The sequence below is a fragment of the Metarhizium brunneum genome, chromosome 3 (genome assembly GCF_013426205.1).
Source record: "Metarhizium brunneum chromosome 3, complete sequence".
NCBI lineage: Eukaryota > Fungi > Ascomycota > Sordariomycetes > Hypocreales > Clavicipitaceae > Metarhizium > Metarhizium brunneum.
This window is the reverse complement of record NC_089424.1, coordinates 4,607,262-4,621,426: the sequence shown is the minus strand read 5'-3', so window position 1 is coordinate 4,621,426 and position 14,165 is coordinate 4,607,262. Positions and strand designations below refer to the sequence as shown.

Genomic DNA, 14,165 nt, shown 5'->3' with positions numbered 1-14,165 from the left:
TATTAAGCTGCGGGCCTGGTATTTATACTATAACTTTTTAAGGGAGTTTTTAGCTTTTACCACGGAAAAAATCGTTTTAAAGATATATTTTATACTTAAAGAAAAGGGCCTATCTAGGCCTAAGGAAATATTATAAGCTATAAGGACGCGGGATACTTAAAAATATCTATAAAGAAGAAGCAAACAAGTTGTTTATAGCATAATTATTCCTAGCTTTATAGAATAAATTAACGCTTATAGTAGAGCTACTACTTATTGATTATATTTTGTTTTTTGCTTGTGAGGCATATTTAGATTGTCTCTTATAATATTATTATCTTTCTTAATGTAATTAATTACCTAGACTAGAACTTTGTTATTAGTTAAGCCTTAAGAAAGTAGAATAATTAGATAATAAAATAAGTATTTTAGAGGCGTTTTTAGTCCTGTATATTACAGGAAATAAAGGGATAGCGCCGGTTATCCTAGATTAAGTCTAATTATTTAAAGGTAATAAATATAATAAGTAGATATATATTAGGCAATTATAGAGTTATAATAGATTAAGTATAGCGATAATAATGCCAAAGTATATTAAAGAGATTATATAACTAAGCAACCTATAAATAAGCCTATATAGCTTAAAAGCAGCCTTTTATATATTATACCTTATGTAATAGTTTGTTCCTAACCTTTTTAAAGAATATAGCTATTATAGGGAATATTATATTCCTGCTTTATTTCTTGCTTTTGATTTAGTTCTTAATTTAAAAAACTTAAGACTTTAGTATATACTTAATCTATTATAAAGTGCTATTAATAAAAGTCTTTGGAATGCTGCCTAGGTACTTGTGGTAGAGGCGGCAGAATTCAAAAACGTTAACATTAAAACGTATAACCAATTAAAGGTGGTGAAAGTCAGGCCCGCGTAGCAAAAGTGTCAGGCCCCTCTAGCAATTCCCATCTTATAAGTGTTATGTGGGCACCAATTACTATGGTCCAATCTACAAAGCTTGATTTACTAGTACGTGCATGGTCCCTGGTCATGAAACCAGGAGGCCTTTTATACTTTATACTTGTGGACCGAAGATAGGGTGCTAGTTTAATTTCGATTGGGGCGAATATATAATACCTAGTTCCTGCTTATATAATGATCCTCTGCACAGCAGGCCAGCTTCGGAATCGATCGACGATCAAATCGATCGATTGACAGGTCTGGTCGATATGATCGATATCGAAATCGAGTCGATCGTATTGATCGCTCAATCGATTCCGAAGCCTGCTTGAACAGCAACGGGCGACAAGGTTTGCTAGTTAAGTAACCTTGCTTTAAAAACTCTGGTACTTTCACTGACATTTAGCGCTGTTTTAATTGCACACTCTCCCGCCAATCTATTATATACTGCACCATTTAGCGGAACCCCCCTCCCCACCAAAAAAACACATCTCCACTGGTCAAGGATGGCACCTTCTGTTCTACTCTTACTTTAGTGAAATGCAAGGAAAGAGATTGGTGTATTAATGTGGAGTATAAGTGTTATATTATCAGATCTTTAAATTTAAAAGTTATTAACATAATAATTTATATTCTTATATAATAATAGTTATAAAAAAAGCTATCTTAATAAGTATAAAAAATAAAGCTAATATTTATTTAATAGAAGGGTGCCGTGTAATTATTTATTTAAAGCTTAAAAAGAAAGGAGAAAGTACGCTTATAACTGTATAGTTGCTATATATATCACAGTACTATAATAACCTTGCCTAAGGCACCTATAAGGTATAAACTATTAGTTTACTATATAGCTATAGTTTTAGACAGCTTTTTTAAGTAGAATACTTTATTATTATTTTAATACTTATTTATATTATATACTTATTTTTAGTAATAGCTAAGTAAAATTTATAAGTTTAAATAATTAATTTTTTTTTATATACTTTTATTAATTATAATTAATATTTTTAATATAATTATAAATATAATTTAATAATATTATTACTTTTTTTACTTTATTTTTTATAAATTATTATTTATTATTATAATATAAAAACTATTTTAAGCTTATTATTATTTAATTTTTATTATTTTATATTTATTAATTTTTTATTAATTTAATAATACTTTTAATATAAATATTAAAATTATTATTAATATTTAGTTAATTCGCTTTATAGTTAAATAAAATTATATATATAATATTAGTATTATATAAGCATAAAATCTAAAATAATATTAAGCTATACTAGGCTAAAAATAATAAAAAATTAGAAAAGTAAACTATTTATATATATATTATAATATATTAAATATACTAGTATAATTAGTACTATATTATACCCTGCTAGTTATAGCTATTTTATAATAGCTTTAGCTATTATTATATAATTAAACCTTATATATTATTATAACTTTATAGTTATAACTTATATTAAGTTATACTAAAAACCTAAAATACCTATATATATAGTATATTTATAAGGTTTACCTTTTTTTATATTTTAAGTTAATTTTATATTTAAGTTATCTATCTCTTTTATTATTAAGATCTTACTATAAATAACTAATTATAAGTTACTACTCTTATATATATATATTTCTTATAAGTACTTATTAATATTTATTATAACTATTTATAAACTATTATATATAAAGTATATACTAATAATAATAAGATAACTTTTAAGTATAATAAGCTATTAAATAAGCCTAATATAAGTAAATTACTTATTATAACCTTTAAGGGTTAAAGCTAATAAAGCCTAGTAAGTAATATAGCTATTAATAAATTAAAAGCTTTTTATAATAAAAAGGATATTTACTTTAAGGCTAAAAATCTTAATTTTATAAAAATTAAAAAAATTATAAAAATAATTAAGAATTTAAAAAAAAAGGCTTTTAAAAATATTAAATTAAAATATAATACTAAGAAAACTATAAAACTAGCTATAAAAAGAGCTAATAAGGCTAATAAAGCTAAGACTAAAAAGGCTAAAAAGGCTAAAAAGGCTTATAAGGCTAAAACTATTAAATAAATTTATATTAGTAGTTTTACCTTTTCTGGAGGAGATTAAAATTATTATAATTATTTTATAATTAAAAATAATTATTTTATTTTTATTAGCTAAAATAAATAATTATTTTTAAAGTTATAAAATTAATTAATACTTATAATAAAATTAAATTAAAGCTTTATAATTTATAAAAAAATATATAAAATAAAAATATTAATATTATAAATATATTTTTATATATTTTAAAAAAAAAATAAAATTATAATAAAAAAATTAATTATTATTTTTATAATATAAAATATTATATTATAATTTATTAAAAGTTATAAAAAAAATAAGCTTAAAAAATTATTTTAATTATATAATTATTAGGTTTATATAATAATTTAATTAAAATAAAATAATTTAATTAAAATAAAATAATTTTATTAAATAAAATTACTTTTATTAATAAAATAAATAAACTTAATATAATTTTTATTTATTATAATATTAATTATAATAATTTAAATTAATTAAAAAATAAATTTAAATAAAAGGAAATTTTAATATTAAATAAAAAGCTATAAATAAAATTTATAATACTTAAAAAAATAAATATATTAATTTTATTAAAAAACTTGATTAATATAAGTTTTATAATATAATAAATTTATATAAAAGTAAAGTTAAAAAAGCCAGGTACTTACAGCTAAGGTAGTAAAATCCAGCGTTATTAACAGAGATAATACGACCAATCAGAAGTGGTAAAAGTTATGCCCGTGTAAGTGTCATGCCCGTGTAGCAACTCCCAAAAAAAGACCTTGAGTTCACGAACGAAGTGAACTCAAAGGTGAACTCAAGGCATAAATCGACAGGAATCCTCTCAACTGAGCTTAAGTGCTAGCAGGCGAGATCGGAACGGGCATAGCGACCTGAATCCTACTAGACAAAGTTCCATCCTGTACGGCAGAAAAGATCTTTGTGACTGAAAAGCCTATAGTCCGGGTAGGCTTACTTCCGCCATCCCTTTGCTGAGCAATAGACGGATGATCTGAGAAACCCAAATGGAAGGGAACACATAGATCGTTTCGGATGAATTGATAAATTTTCGACGTAAAGGGCGCAAGATATCTCGAGGTGGATTGACACTTACAAAACTCAGCATCCACGTCGAGAAACCGTGAATGAAACAAGATTGCGGCCTCTGATTTCCAGTAGTGCAACGAAGTAACAAGAGAAATGTTACAATTCCACACAGATATATACTCATCTCTGTTAAGTAAATCATCTGCTGCATGAATAATAGTCTGTTTGCACCGTTCTTGAATGTCGAGCCGGCTATTCATGGCCCAAATCTTCTGAATGCTCGCCCATAGTGCATCGAACAAAGTATCCAGGTTCTGGTTCTGAGTACATTCTGATGTAATGACAGCTGAGCATCGGGCATGAAATAATCCTAGTAAAACAGGGCGTGCTTTTAGGAAGAAATCCATATCTCGTGCCCGAAGATCTAGAGCCTGGCACAGCAAGAACATAATACTTGCGGCCATCATGGAAACCAAGTCGTTGGACTTCTGAGTCATTCGGGCGGCAATTAATCCTAGTGAATTTACCGACTGGTTGTTCATCTCTGCTGTTTGTACATGGCTGGCAACTGAGTTAGCAAAGAATGCAAGCTCACAGAAGTACGCTGTCATGTTGATATCAACTGCCTTGCCTGTGAAGGACGTGCTGGGATTGTCAGCGACTAAATTTGGAGATAAACCATGACTGAGGTAAGGGTTCACGAGTTCGTTTGACTGAGCAAGAAGCAACCTCCCTAGCATTACCAACGCAGTACGCGTCTTTTCCATGGCTGAAGTTACAGACACAGCCTGAAAGTTGCCCCCGTGGTAAACTCGACTTTGTTCTGAATCAATCAAAGGATTGTCAGTGGTAGAATTGAGCTCAGTTTGTATTTGCGAAGTGGCAGCCTGCAGGTCCTCCACGAGGGGTCCGATCCATTGTGATGCAGTGCGGAGGGCGTAGCGATCTTGTGCAAGACCTCCACGACTGTTTCCCTCCCGACAAAGGCTTGATTCTGCCACAAACGCTCGAATATTCCGAGCTACCTCTGTCTGTCCATAATGAGGCCTACAAGCACTGATAAACTCGCAGTAGTTCTCTGGAGTACCCAACAAGGCTTCTGCGGTCATGGCTGTAATAACTTGACAAATTACAGCAAGGTTGTTGCTGTCGAAAACCACTTGTGCAGCTAAGGCAACGCTGACTGACGTTCCATTCATTATTGCGAGACCCTCCTTTGGCTGTAAATGAATCTCTCTGATGTTGAGTGTACTTAGAGCTGCAGAGGCTGTGACTAGCTGCGGTACGCCATCTTTGACATACCTGACCCATATATCAGGATTGCCTTCGAGCAGACCACCCAGGTAAGATAATGGTGAGAGATCACCAGACGCTGATATACTCCCTCGAAGGGGAACCATCGGCAACATGCCCTTGGACAAAAACTGAAGAAGAACTTTGATCAACTCCAGCCGAATTGCTGAATGCCCTCTGAGCAACGAATTGCACCGAATAGCGATAATGGCTCGGACAAGATCATCAGACATCGAGTAAGGCTCACCACTGAGTCCAAGCTTGTCTTTGGGAAGATATAGAGTCTCGGGCATGATCCCAGCTTGATGATGCTGCAAGAAAGATTGTTGCAGATTCGTGTAATGTTTAGTTCTAGCATCAGCGTTTCCACCACATCCCGTATTCACTCCTGCGAAGAAGATTTAGAATCTGAACACCCACGTTGCAGGCTGTAACTAACCATATATACTGTCATTTCTAGTTAGAACATTTTGCAAAACCTCAATGCTTCTCTCCATCGTCGCCTCAACTGCAGGCCCCGAATCTGCTACAGCGCTGATTTGGTACCTTGGACCTATCAGTCGTCGTGCTTGTTCTTAGTGAGCATGGGTAACTGTACCTTGACAGAGCTATTATTTCTGCAAGACCCAATGAATGGCCATCAAGTATGATTGGCTTCTGGCCATGGATGATGACGTGAATTCTTGTCCAGACGGACATTGTTGCTCCGATGTGGGACATTGTTATCGCTGCAAGGATTTCTGTATATTCTCTCGAAGAAATTCGTCGAGGTCCGACTCGAAGTGAAATTTAAATGTGTATTTCTGAACTCTTCAGACTGAAGGCAGGAGGCACGCAAATAAGTTGCTGCAATGCCTGCAAGTAAGTATGTGTTCACACGTGGGTTGCCGATCTTAATGCCTATATGCTGGGGGAAAACATTCCTGAGAGTCAATGCAGTTTTGGGAGGTCCCGCTAAATCGTGCCAGATGAATGTGGGCTCAAAATGACGGAAAGTCCTGTGGCATTGTTGCTCGTTGTAGGTAATTGAAGGGTGCAGGTGTCAGACCAAAAAAGACTACATCATGCGCTGGTAGCATTGAGATTGACAGGAGGGTTTGTAAACGAAACAGCGCTAAAATGCAATGGCCGCGTGTGGCAGTGCAACCTGGAAGGAGAGAAAAATTTCTCCCCGCCCACCTAACACCGATAAGTAGTAGTTCAGGTGGGGCATCGTGAAATCTAACACGCACATCCACTAGTATGCTTACACCCCCCCCAACAGCGGAATGTTTGTATAGAACTTCAAGTTCTACTAGAAGTAAAATATCCGCCAACCGCTGTTACCAAGTCGAACGAACCAAATCACTTTCCTTACAACTTCATTCTCTAAGCTTCACCGTCCTAACACTTTACTGTACATGTAATTCCATAATGGCAACTTCTACAAAACTTTACAAACCAGAGCAGACAATCTGCGTGCGTTCATTCCCCCCAGTCGAGAAGCCAGCCACATTTGTTGCTAGTAAATCAGTTGAGTATTAACCTTCCTCACAGTATGGAGATGGACGAGAACAAGATCTGCTCAAGTTCATACAAGATCACCCGAGATACAAGCAAATGCAAGACAGCCCTCTAGAGGTTCTTTCTGCCGTCGATGAATATGGAGCGCAGTATAATTTCTTGATGAACGTTGGAAAAGACAAAGGTCGCATAGTGGCGCAACAGATTTCCAAGCAACAGCCGCGAGTAATGGTCGAACTCGGGTGCTATGTCGGCTATTCTGCGATTCTATTTGGCTCGATACATCGCCAATGTGGGGGTACTAAGTATATCAGCCTTGAAATAAATCCGGATTTCGCAGCAGTTGCCTCAGCCATGATTCAACTCGCCGGTCTGCATGAGCATATTGAAATTGTCATTGGGCCTTGTGAGGTATCACTGCGCGAGGCACGAACATCGGGAAGACTCAAAACGATTGATCTTCTCTTCCTGGATCATCAAAAGTCGGCCTATGTTGGTGATCTGATGCTCTGTGAGGATCTTGGTCTCATCGATTCCGGATCTGTTTTGGTAGCAGATAATGTCATTTCTCCCGGAGCGCCGGGCTATCTTGAGTATGTACGGGCAAGCAAAGATGAACGCAACGACCTGAGAGTCAAGGCAGCTCAAAATAGCGCCCCTTCTGTCAACCCCCAAACTGGACTCACTTACGACAGCACTCTTTACCGCGGCTTTGAGCCTACTGGCGAGCCGGTAAGTGTTCTCTGATTCAAAAACTTTATACTTTGAATCCAGGGAAGCTAATAAATGTAGGATGGTATTGAGATATCTCTTTGTAAGGCTTAGGCAAATTATGGGCATTATAGGCTATAGTAGCTTAGGATACGTATTGTTACGGGCTTCGCCTGATGCCGTGGACCCGGCTCTGCTGGACTCGGAGCAGCAGTGCCGGACCAGCCCAACGTGTCAATGTACTTCATTTCGCCTTAAGCTTCCAGTGTTCCACACAGCAACTATACGGTCGTGAGCTCGCTTTTATCTTTCTTCTTTAGCTTTAGATAGACAATTATATAATACTCTTATATTAAATAAATATTAGCTTAATCTCTCTTACTTATTAGGGTAGTCTTTTTAGTAACTGTTATTATATAAGAATATAAATTATTACGTTAATAAACTTTTAAATTAATAGTATAATACTTATACCCTATATAGATAGACCAATCTCCTTCCTTGCATTTCACCAAGGTAGAAAAGTAGGAGTGAACAGAAGGTCAATCTACTGCTGCCGTCCTCGACCAGTAGAAATGGTTTTTTTTATATAGGGGGGGGATTCCGCTAAATGGTGGCTTCGGGATCGATCGACGATCAAATCGATTGACAGGTCTGGTCGATATGATCGAAATCGAAATCAAGTCGATTATATCAATCGCTCGATCGATTCCGAAGCCTGCGACAGCAACGCAACTAGGTTTGCTAGTTGAATAACCTTTCTTTAAAACTCTGATATTTACACTAACAAACGCAAAAGTCGCTAGCAAAAGGGCAATCTGCAAGGCTACTTGTTGTGTGCACGGGAAGGTTGTCACAAAACATGGTCAAATTACGGGTTTTGGGAACGCAACCGCCAACCCAGGAGAATATACGTGGAGTACTGGGCAGGAATGGTATGCGTTCCCTGAAGCGGTCGCTAATAAACCCACATGATCCAGGCCGCACGTAAAAGTAATTTGACACCAATAACAAACACACCTCCCGTCTGAGCAAAAATCCATACCAATGACCGACGCGATCACCCAAATTGATAGACATCGTGTTCAGGATTTTTCTTCCACCGCGTGGTGATGCGAAAATCCGATAGCTTGATCCCAACAAAAGATCTTCTCATAAAGTACTCCGTACAACTTGTCTCATACCGTGTTTTTATATCCACACGGTATAATTTCATTTGCAACTATTGCCTTAACACGTTGATCTTCCGTCCTTGTAGTGATGCGACTTAGTAGTACACGTACGTACTGTATTTTAGCTATAGTACTATACGTACTATCAGGTAGTATGTATGAGTACGCACATATAATTTTCCCTTTCATTTTTAGGCAATTAAGGTAAACATCGCAGACAGAGTGCCCTTAGTTTAGTATATACATTATGGACCCATAAATTCCCTGATTAGGAATATCGGGGACTTTCGTACGTACATAATACGTGTACTGTACAGCACCTTAATGTACGTACGTATATACAACGCTATAATACATTAAGTACAACATCACCAGCGATGACTGGATCGTGGCTGGTGTCAGCGATGATGGTCAATGGTCAATTCTGTTGGCGGCCCGCTTTTGCCTACGGGTCCGTGGCAAATTATAGCCACGGGACCCGTGGCTCTACCGTGTCCTATTAAAAGTCTCGTATCTCAAACCATGACTACAAACACTCTAATGCTTCAATTACATCACTCCCCATCCGGCTTCGACGATCTGTAATCGTTATCTTCGCCCCAAAGGGCCTTTGAGGCTCCGCAAACATGGGATTCGTTGACAGGAAGCAGTCGTTGGTCCATGGGTGTGCGTGCTGACGGTGTTGAGACCAGAACCTTCGAAATGAGCAGTGCTATTCGCACAAATACAAATCTCTATTTGCACAGATATGTGTCTCACTTTTGACTCACCTACCCCCACCCTGGTCACCATTAGGAATATTACGCAGTGCAGGCGGAAAGTTACAAACTGCTGGCATCAAATTCATCACTACAGCACACACGGCGATATACACAGTGATACGTACGACAACACACTGCGAAACACACGGGTTTACCAGAATATCAAAACCCTTAAATTAATTTAATTATTATACTTCTAGGGTATATTTAGGTTATAAAGCATTATAATAATAAAGTATCTTATTAGCTGTATATTCTTAACTTATTAATATTACTCTTTCTCCTCCTCTTTATAATAATATTTTAGTCCTTTAAACTACAGTTTTTACTATAAGTTATTATTAAAATTATAGCATTATAGCTAATAAAAAACCTAGAATAATAATATAGCTTTTAGCTAATAACTCTCGTAATATTTAGTCCTGGTTTACTAGTAACCTCTTAGTATATAATACTTTTATATAACTTTATTTTATTACCTTACTATAAACTTATTAATATTTATTTTTTTATAATAATTAAAATATATATAACTATAGCTTATTAAGTTTAAATTAAAAGCAGTTATAGTAAAGGCTCGTATTTAACTGGCAGGTTCCTTATCCCGCGTTCTGACTAGGCTGTCGGCTCAGACCACGACCTCGCGCTGAATACCTACCTTGACTTCGTTGTACAGGCCTAGTTTTGGTATTATTATTGTCCGTATCGTCGGCGTCGCTTCCCGGTTTAGAGGTATTACAGGACCTTAAGCTTCTTGTTGTCGGTATTCAGGCGCGGCCTGCCTTGTGCGCTTCTAATAATAACCAGGTCGTAAATATTAAGTAGTTTATCCTCCGCGTTCTAATAGGCTATTAATACTTATATCTTATAATAGTAATAAGCTAATATACTAACAGCTTTTTAAGCTACTAACACACTATAATTTAGCTTTATTATAAAGGCGTACTGTTTATAAAACAATTAAAAATATAATAGCTATAAGGTAAGCTATATTAATACTTAAAGTTACTTATATAAAAGTATAGTAATTTAGGCTTATATTAATTAGGTAAAGTAGTAAAGGTAAAGTAATACTACTTAATAATAAGGTTAATAATTAGATATATAATTTAAAGGTTAAGCTTATTAAGCTATTCCTGCTTAAAGTACTAATTATATTAATATTAAATCTGTTTTATAGCTTTTTAATAATAAGACTAAAACCTATTATTAATTATTATAATAAAAGCTTAATAAAGGTAAAAAAGGTCTCTTATACCTATTATAAAGTAAAACTTAACATTTATATAAGTAATTTTAATAGGGCTATTAACCTTTTAACTAAAGTTCTAATAATAGTTAATATAATACTTTACCTACTACTTATACTATAGTATATATTCCCTTTAGATATATCGCAGGATATACTCTTACTACTTACTAAAGGTTTTAATAAGGGACTTTTATAAGTCCTTAAAGGTATTATAATCAACAGTATAAACCACGGCTTAGAAGGCATTAAACAGGTTATAGTTATCAAAGGGGTTCATAAGCCTGTTCTCTGCCTTATCTTATACACAACCCCAGGCAGCGACATCAAGATCTAGCTCTCGTTAGAGCTGGTCGGCGTTCTTGTCGCTTAAATTAGCGGAAAAGGCGTTTCCGTTATTATTAGACTTAATATTAATATTATTATTATTATTGCCCTTATATTACAACCTAGTTATAAGCTGCAGCGTAGATCGCAGGTTAGGCCGGCTATATAAGCCACGGGATAGCGTAAGTATAGTAGGTAATAAATTAATAATTAAAATAAGCTATTAATAAGGGAGAGTTTATTAATTATTTAATAAACTTTAAATAAATTAATAATATATATATAATTATAATTTATTAACATTTTAATAAATAATAAGTAAATATTATAATATATAAAAACCCTTAAATTTATTTTATAAATAAACTTTAACTTTTTAGCTTTTAATATAAATTATTATATTAAATAAACTTTACTTATAACTTTTTAATTTTAATTACTTAGTTATAATTTATAATCTATTATTAATATAATAATTAACTACTTAAATTAATTACCTTAGTTATTTTATTAATATAAATTATAATTAGTTTATTTTTTAAAAATTTTAGCTATTATATATTAAAAGCTCTTATTTAAATAACTATTATATTATTCTAAGTAATATCTAATAATTATTAAAATAATACTTATAATACCTACTTTATTTAAGGTAATTATATTATTAATACTTTAAGAATTTTAAAGCCTTAAACTCTAAAACTTTATAATTAAACTTATATAATTATACTAATAAATTAAGTAACTTAGCTTTAAATATTAAATACTTATATTAAGATAAAAAAACTTAAAAAAGATTATTAAGCCTAAAATACTAAAATCTTATAATAATAATCTAAAAATACTTTAAAAATTCTTAACCTAGCTTAAAGTATACTATTAATTTTACTTAAATAAGTTAATTAATATATAAGTAAAAGTATTATATATTAAAAAATATATAATAAATATTATACTTATATAATTTAAATTAATTATATAAGATTATTTTATTAATATAAAAAATAATTAAGAAAATAAAATAAAAGAAATATTTATTAATTATAAAAAATTTAAAAAAGTAATTAAAAAAATATTTAAATTAACTAATAAAATAAAAATTATAATTATTTATATAAATTAACTTAAATAAAAAGAATTTATATTAAATTATATAGTATATTTTAAATAAGTTATCTTAGTATTAAACTAAAAAAATAAGCTATTTATATTAGCTTTTTTTAAAGAACTAAAAGAAGAAATTAAGAATAAATTATATAAAAAAAATATACTAAATAACTTTTTAAATTATATAATAATAATAGTTTAAATTAATAATAAATAATATTAATTATATATATAAAAGTAATAAAAAAAAAGAACTTAGAATCTTATAAAAAAAAAAAAATAATAAGTAAACTAAAAAAAAAGGTAAAAAAAACTTATTACTTATAATTATACTTTTAACCCTAGATAAATAAAGCTTAATACTATTAAAAAAAATAATAAAAAAGAAAAGAAATATTATAATTATAAAAAACCAAGATATTTTATTAATAAATATAAGAAACCTAGGAAAAAATAAAAGCTAGTACTAAAAGAAAGTAAAAAATAGCTTAATATTATTAACTAATAAAAAAATAAAGTTATTAAACTAAAAGTAAAATATAAAAACCTTAATTAGATTTTTTATTATAATAATAATTATTATATTTATATAAATAATAAATAAAAAATAAGATAATTTTTAAAAAAACTAAGAAAACTAAGAAAAAAAATTATAAACTTTATAAGAAATAAGCTATAAATAGCTAAATAATTAGTATAAAAAAAACTAAATAAATAATTAATAAAAAAAAAAACTTTTATAATAATAAAATAAAAAGAATTTTATAAACTAAAATTATTAAAATATTTAAATAAAAACTTATATTAAGAAATTCTTAATTAAATATAATAATAAGTAAAAGTAAGGAAAATTTAAAGGAAATAATAATATAAAAAAAAGTAAAATATATAAATTTTTACCCTTTTTAATAAACTAAAAAATAAAATAAAAAAAATAAGTATTAATAATAATAATATAATTTTAAATATTTTAAAAATATCTAAAAATAAATAAAATAAGAAAAAAATACTAATAAAGCTAATAATTATATAAAAGTAAATTATATAATAATATTTTTTTATACTAATAAGAAAATATTTTATAATTTTTATTATTATAATAAATATTATTATAATATTAAGAAACTTAATATTATAATACTTAAAAAAAAAAAAAAAATAATCTTAGACTTTTATTAAAATATAAAAATTATATATAATTAATATAAGTATTATATATATTTATAATATATTAAGTATATTTTATAATTAAGGTATAATTAAATATATTTTTAATTAAAATAAAAGGATATTTAATTAAAGTATTATACTTTAAATAAGAATTTTTAAAATAAAAAGTAAAAATAATTAATAATAATTAAATAATAATTTTAAAACTTAATTTAAATATACTTATTAAATATTAAGCTTATATAAATCTTATAAATATATATAAATTAAATATATATTAATTATATATATATATAAAAAATAAGTAATAATATTAATATATATATATAAAAAAAATCTTAATATATAAAAAAGAGTTATTACTTAAATTATCTTAATATAAAATAAAAAACTATATAATATATCTACTATTAAATTACTTAGAATATATAATAAATAAAGCTAAAAAATAATATAAATAATAATATAAAATACTAATAATATATAAATAAATATAATAAGTATTAAATATACTTAAATAAAAAAATTCTAAGGGAATTATAAAATTAATATATTATAATAAATAAAAGCTAAATAAATAATATTATAAATAAAAGTTTAACCTTAAATATAATAAGAAATATATAATAAATTATAATAACCTAAAATATAAAAAGTATAAAAAAATAAAAAATTAAATTTATAATTACTTATATTAAATATTTAATAATAGGTTTTACTTTAAATACTTATAAAATAAAACTAGATTTATAAAATAATACTAAGAAATAAAATAATAAATTATAAAAGAATTTATTTTAAAAAACTTAAAAA

The 14,165-nt window shown here is 29.5% G+C and overlaps 2 protein-coding genes across 2 annotated transcripts; one reads left to right on the top strand and one right to left on the bottom strand.

The window, feature by feature from the left end:
- Window positions 1–3,866: 3,866 nt before the first annotated feature.
- On the bottom strand, window positions 3,867–5,645 carry cctP_1 (Phenylalanine aminomutase L-beta-phenylalanine forming; the record flags this gene model as incomplete). Its single annotated transcript, XM_014683874.1, has 1 exon — window positions 3,867–5,645. One exon carries the CDS (start codon window positions 5,643–5,645, stop codon window positions 3,867–3,869), a length of 1,779 nt encoding a protein of 592 aa, XP_014539360.1.
- A 1,120-nt stretch (window positions 5,646–6,765) lies between these two features.
- Window positions 6,766–7,680, top strand: G6M90_00g066430 (uncharacterized protein; the record flags this gene model as incomplete). The annotated part of the gene is made up of 3 exons (XM_066130826.1): window positions 6,766–6,810; window positions 6,889–7,587; window positions 7,648–7,680. 3 exons carry the CDS (start codon window positions 6,766–6,768, stop codon window positions 7,678–7,680), a joined length of 777 nt encoding a protein of 258 aa, XP_065986861.1.
- Between the last annotated feature and the right edge of the window lie 6,485 nt (window positions 7,681–14,165).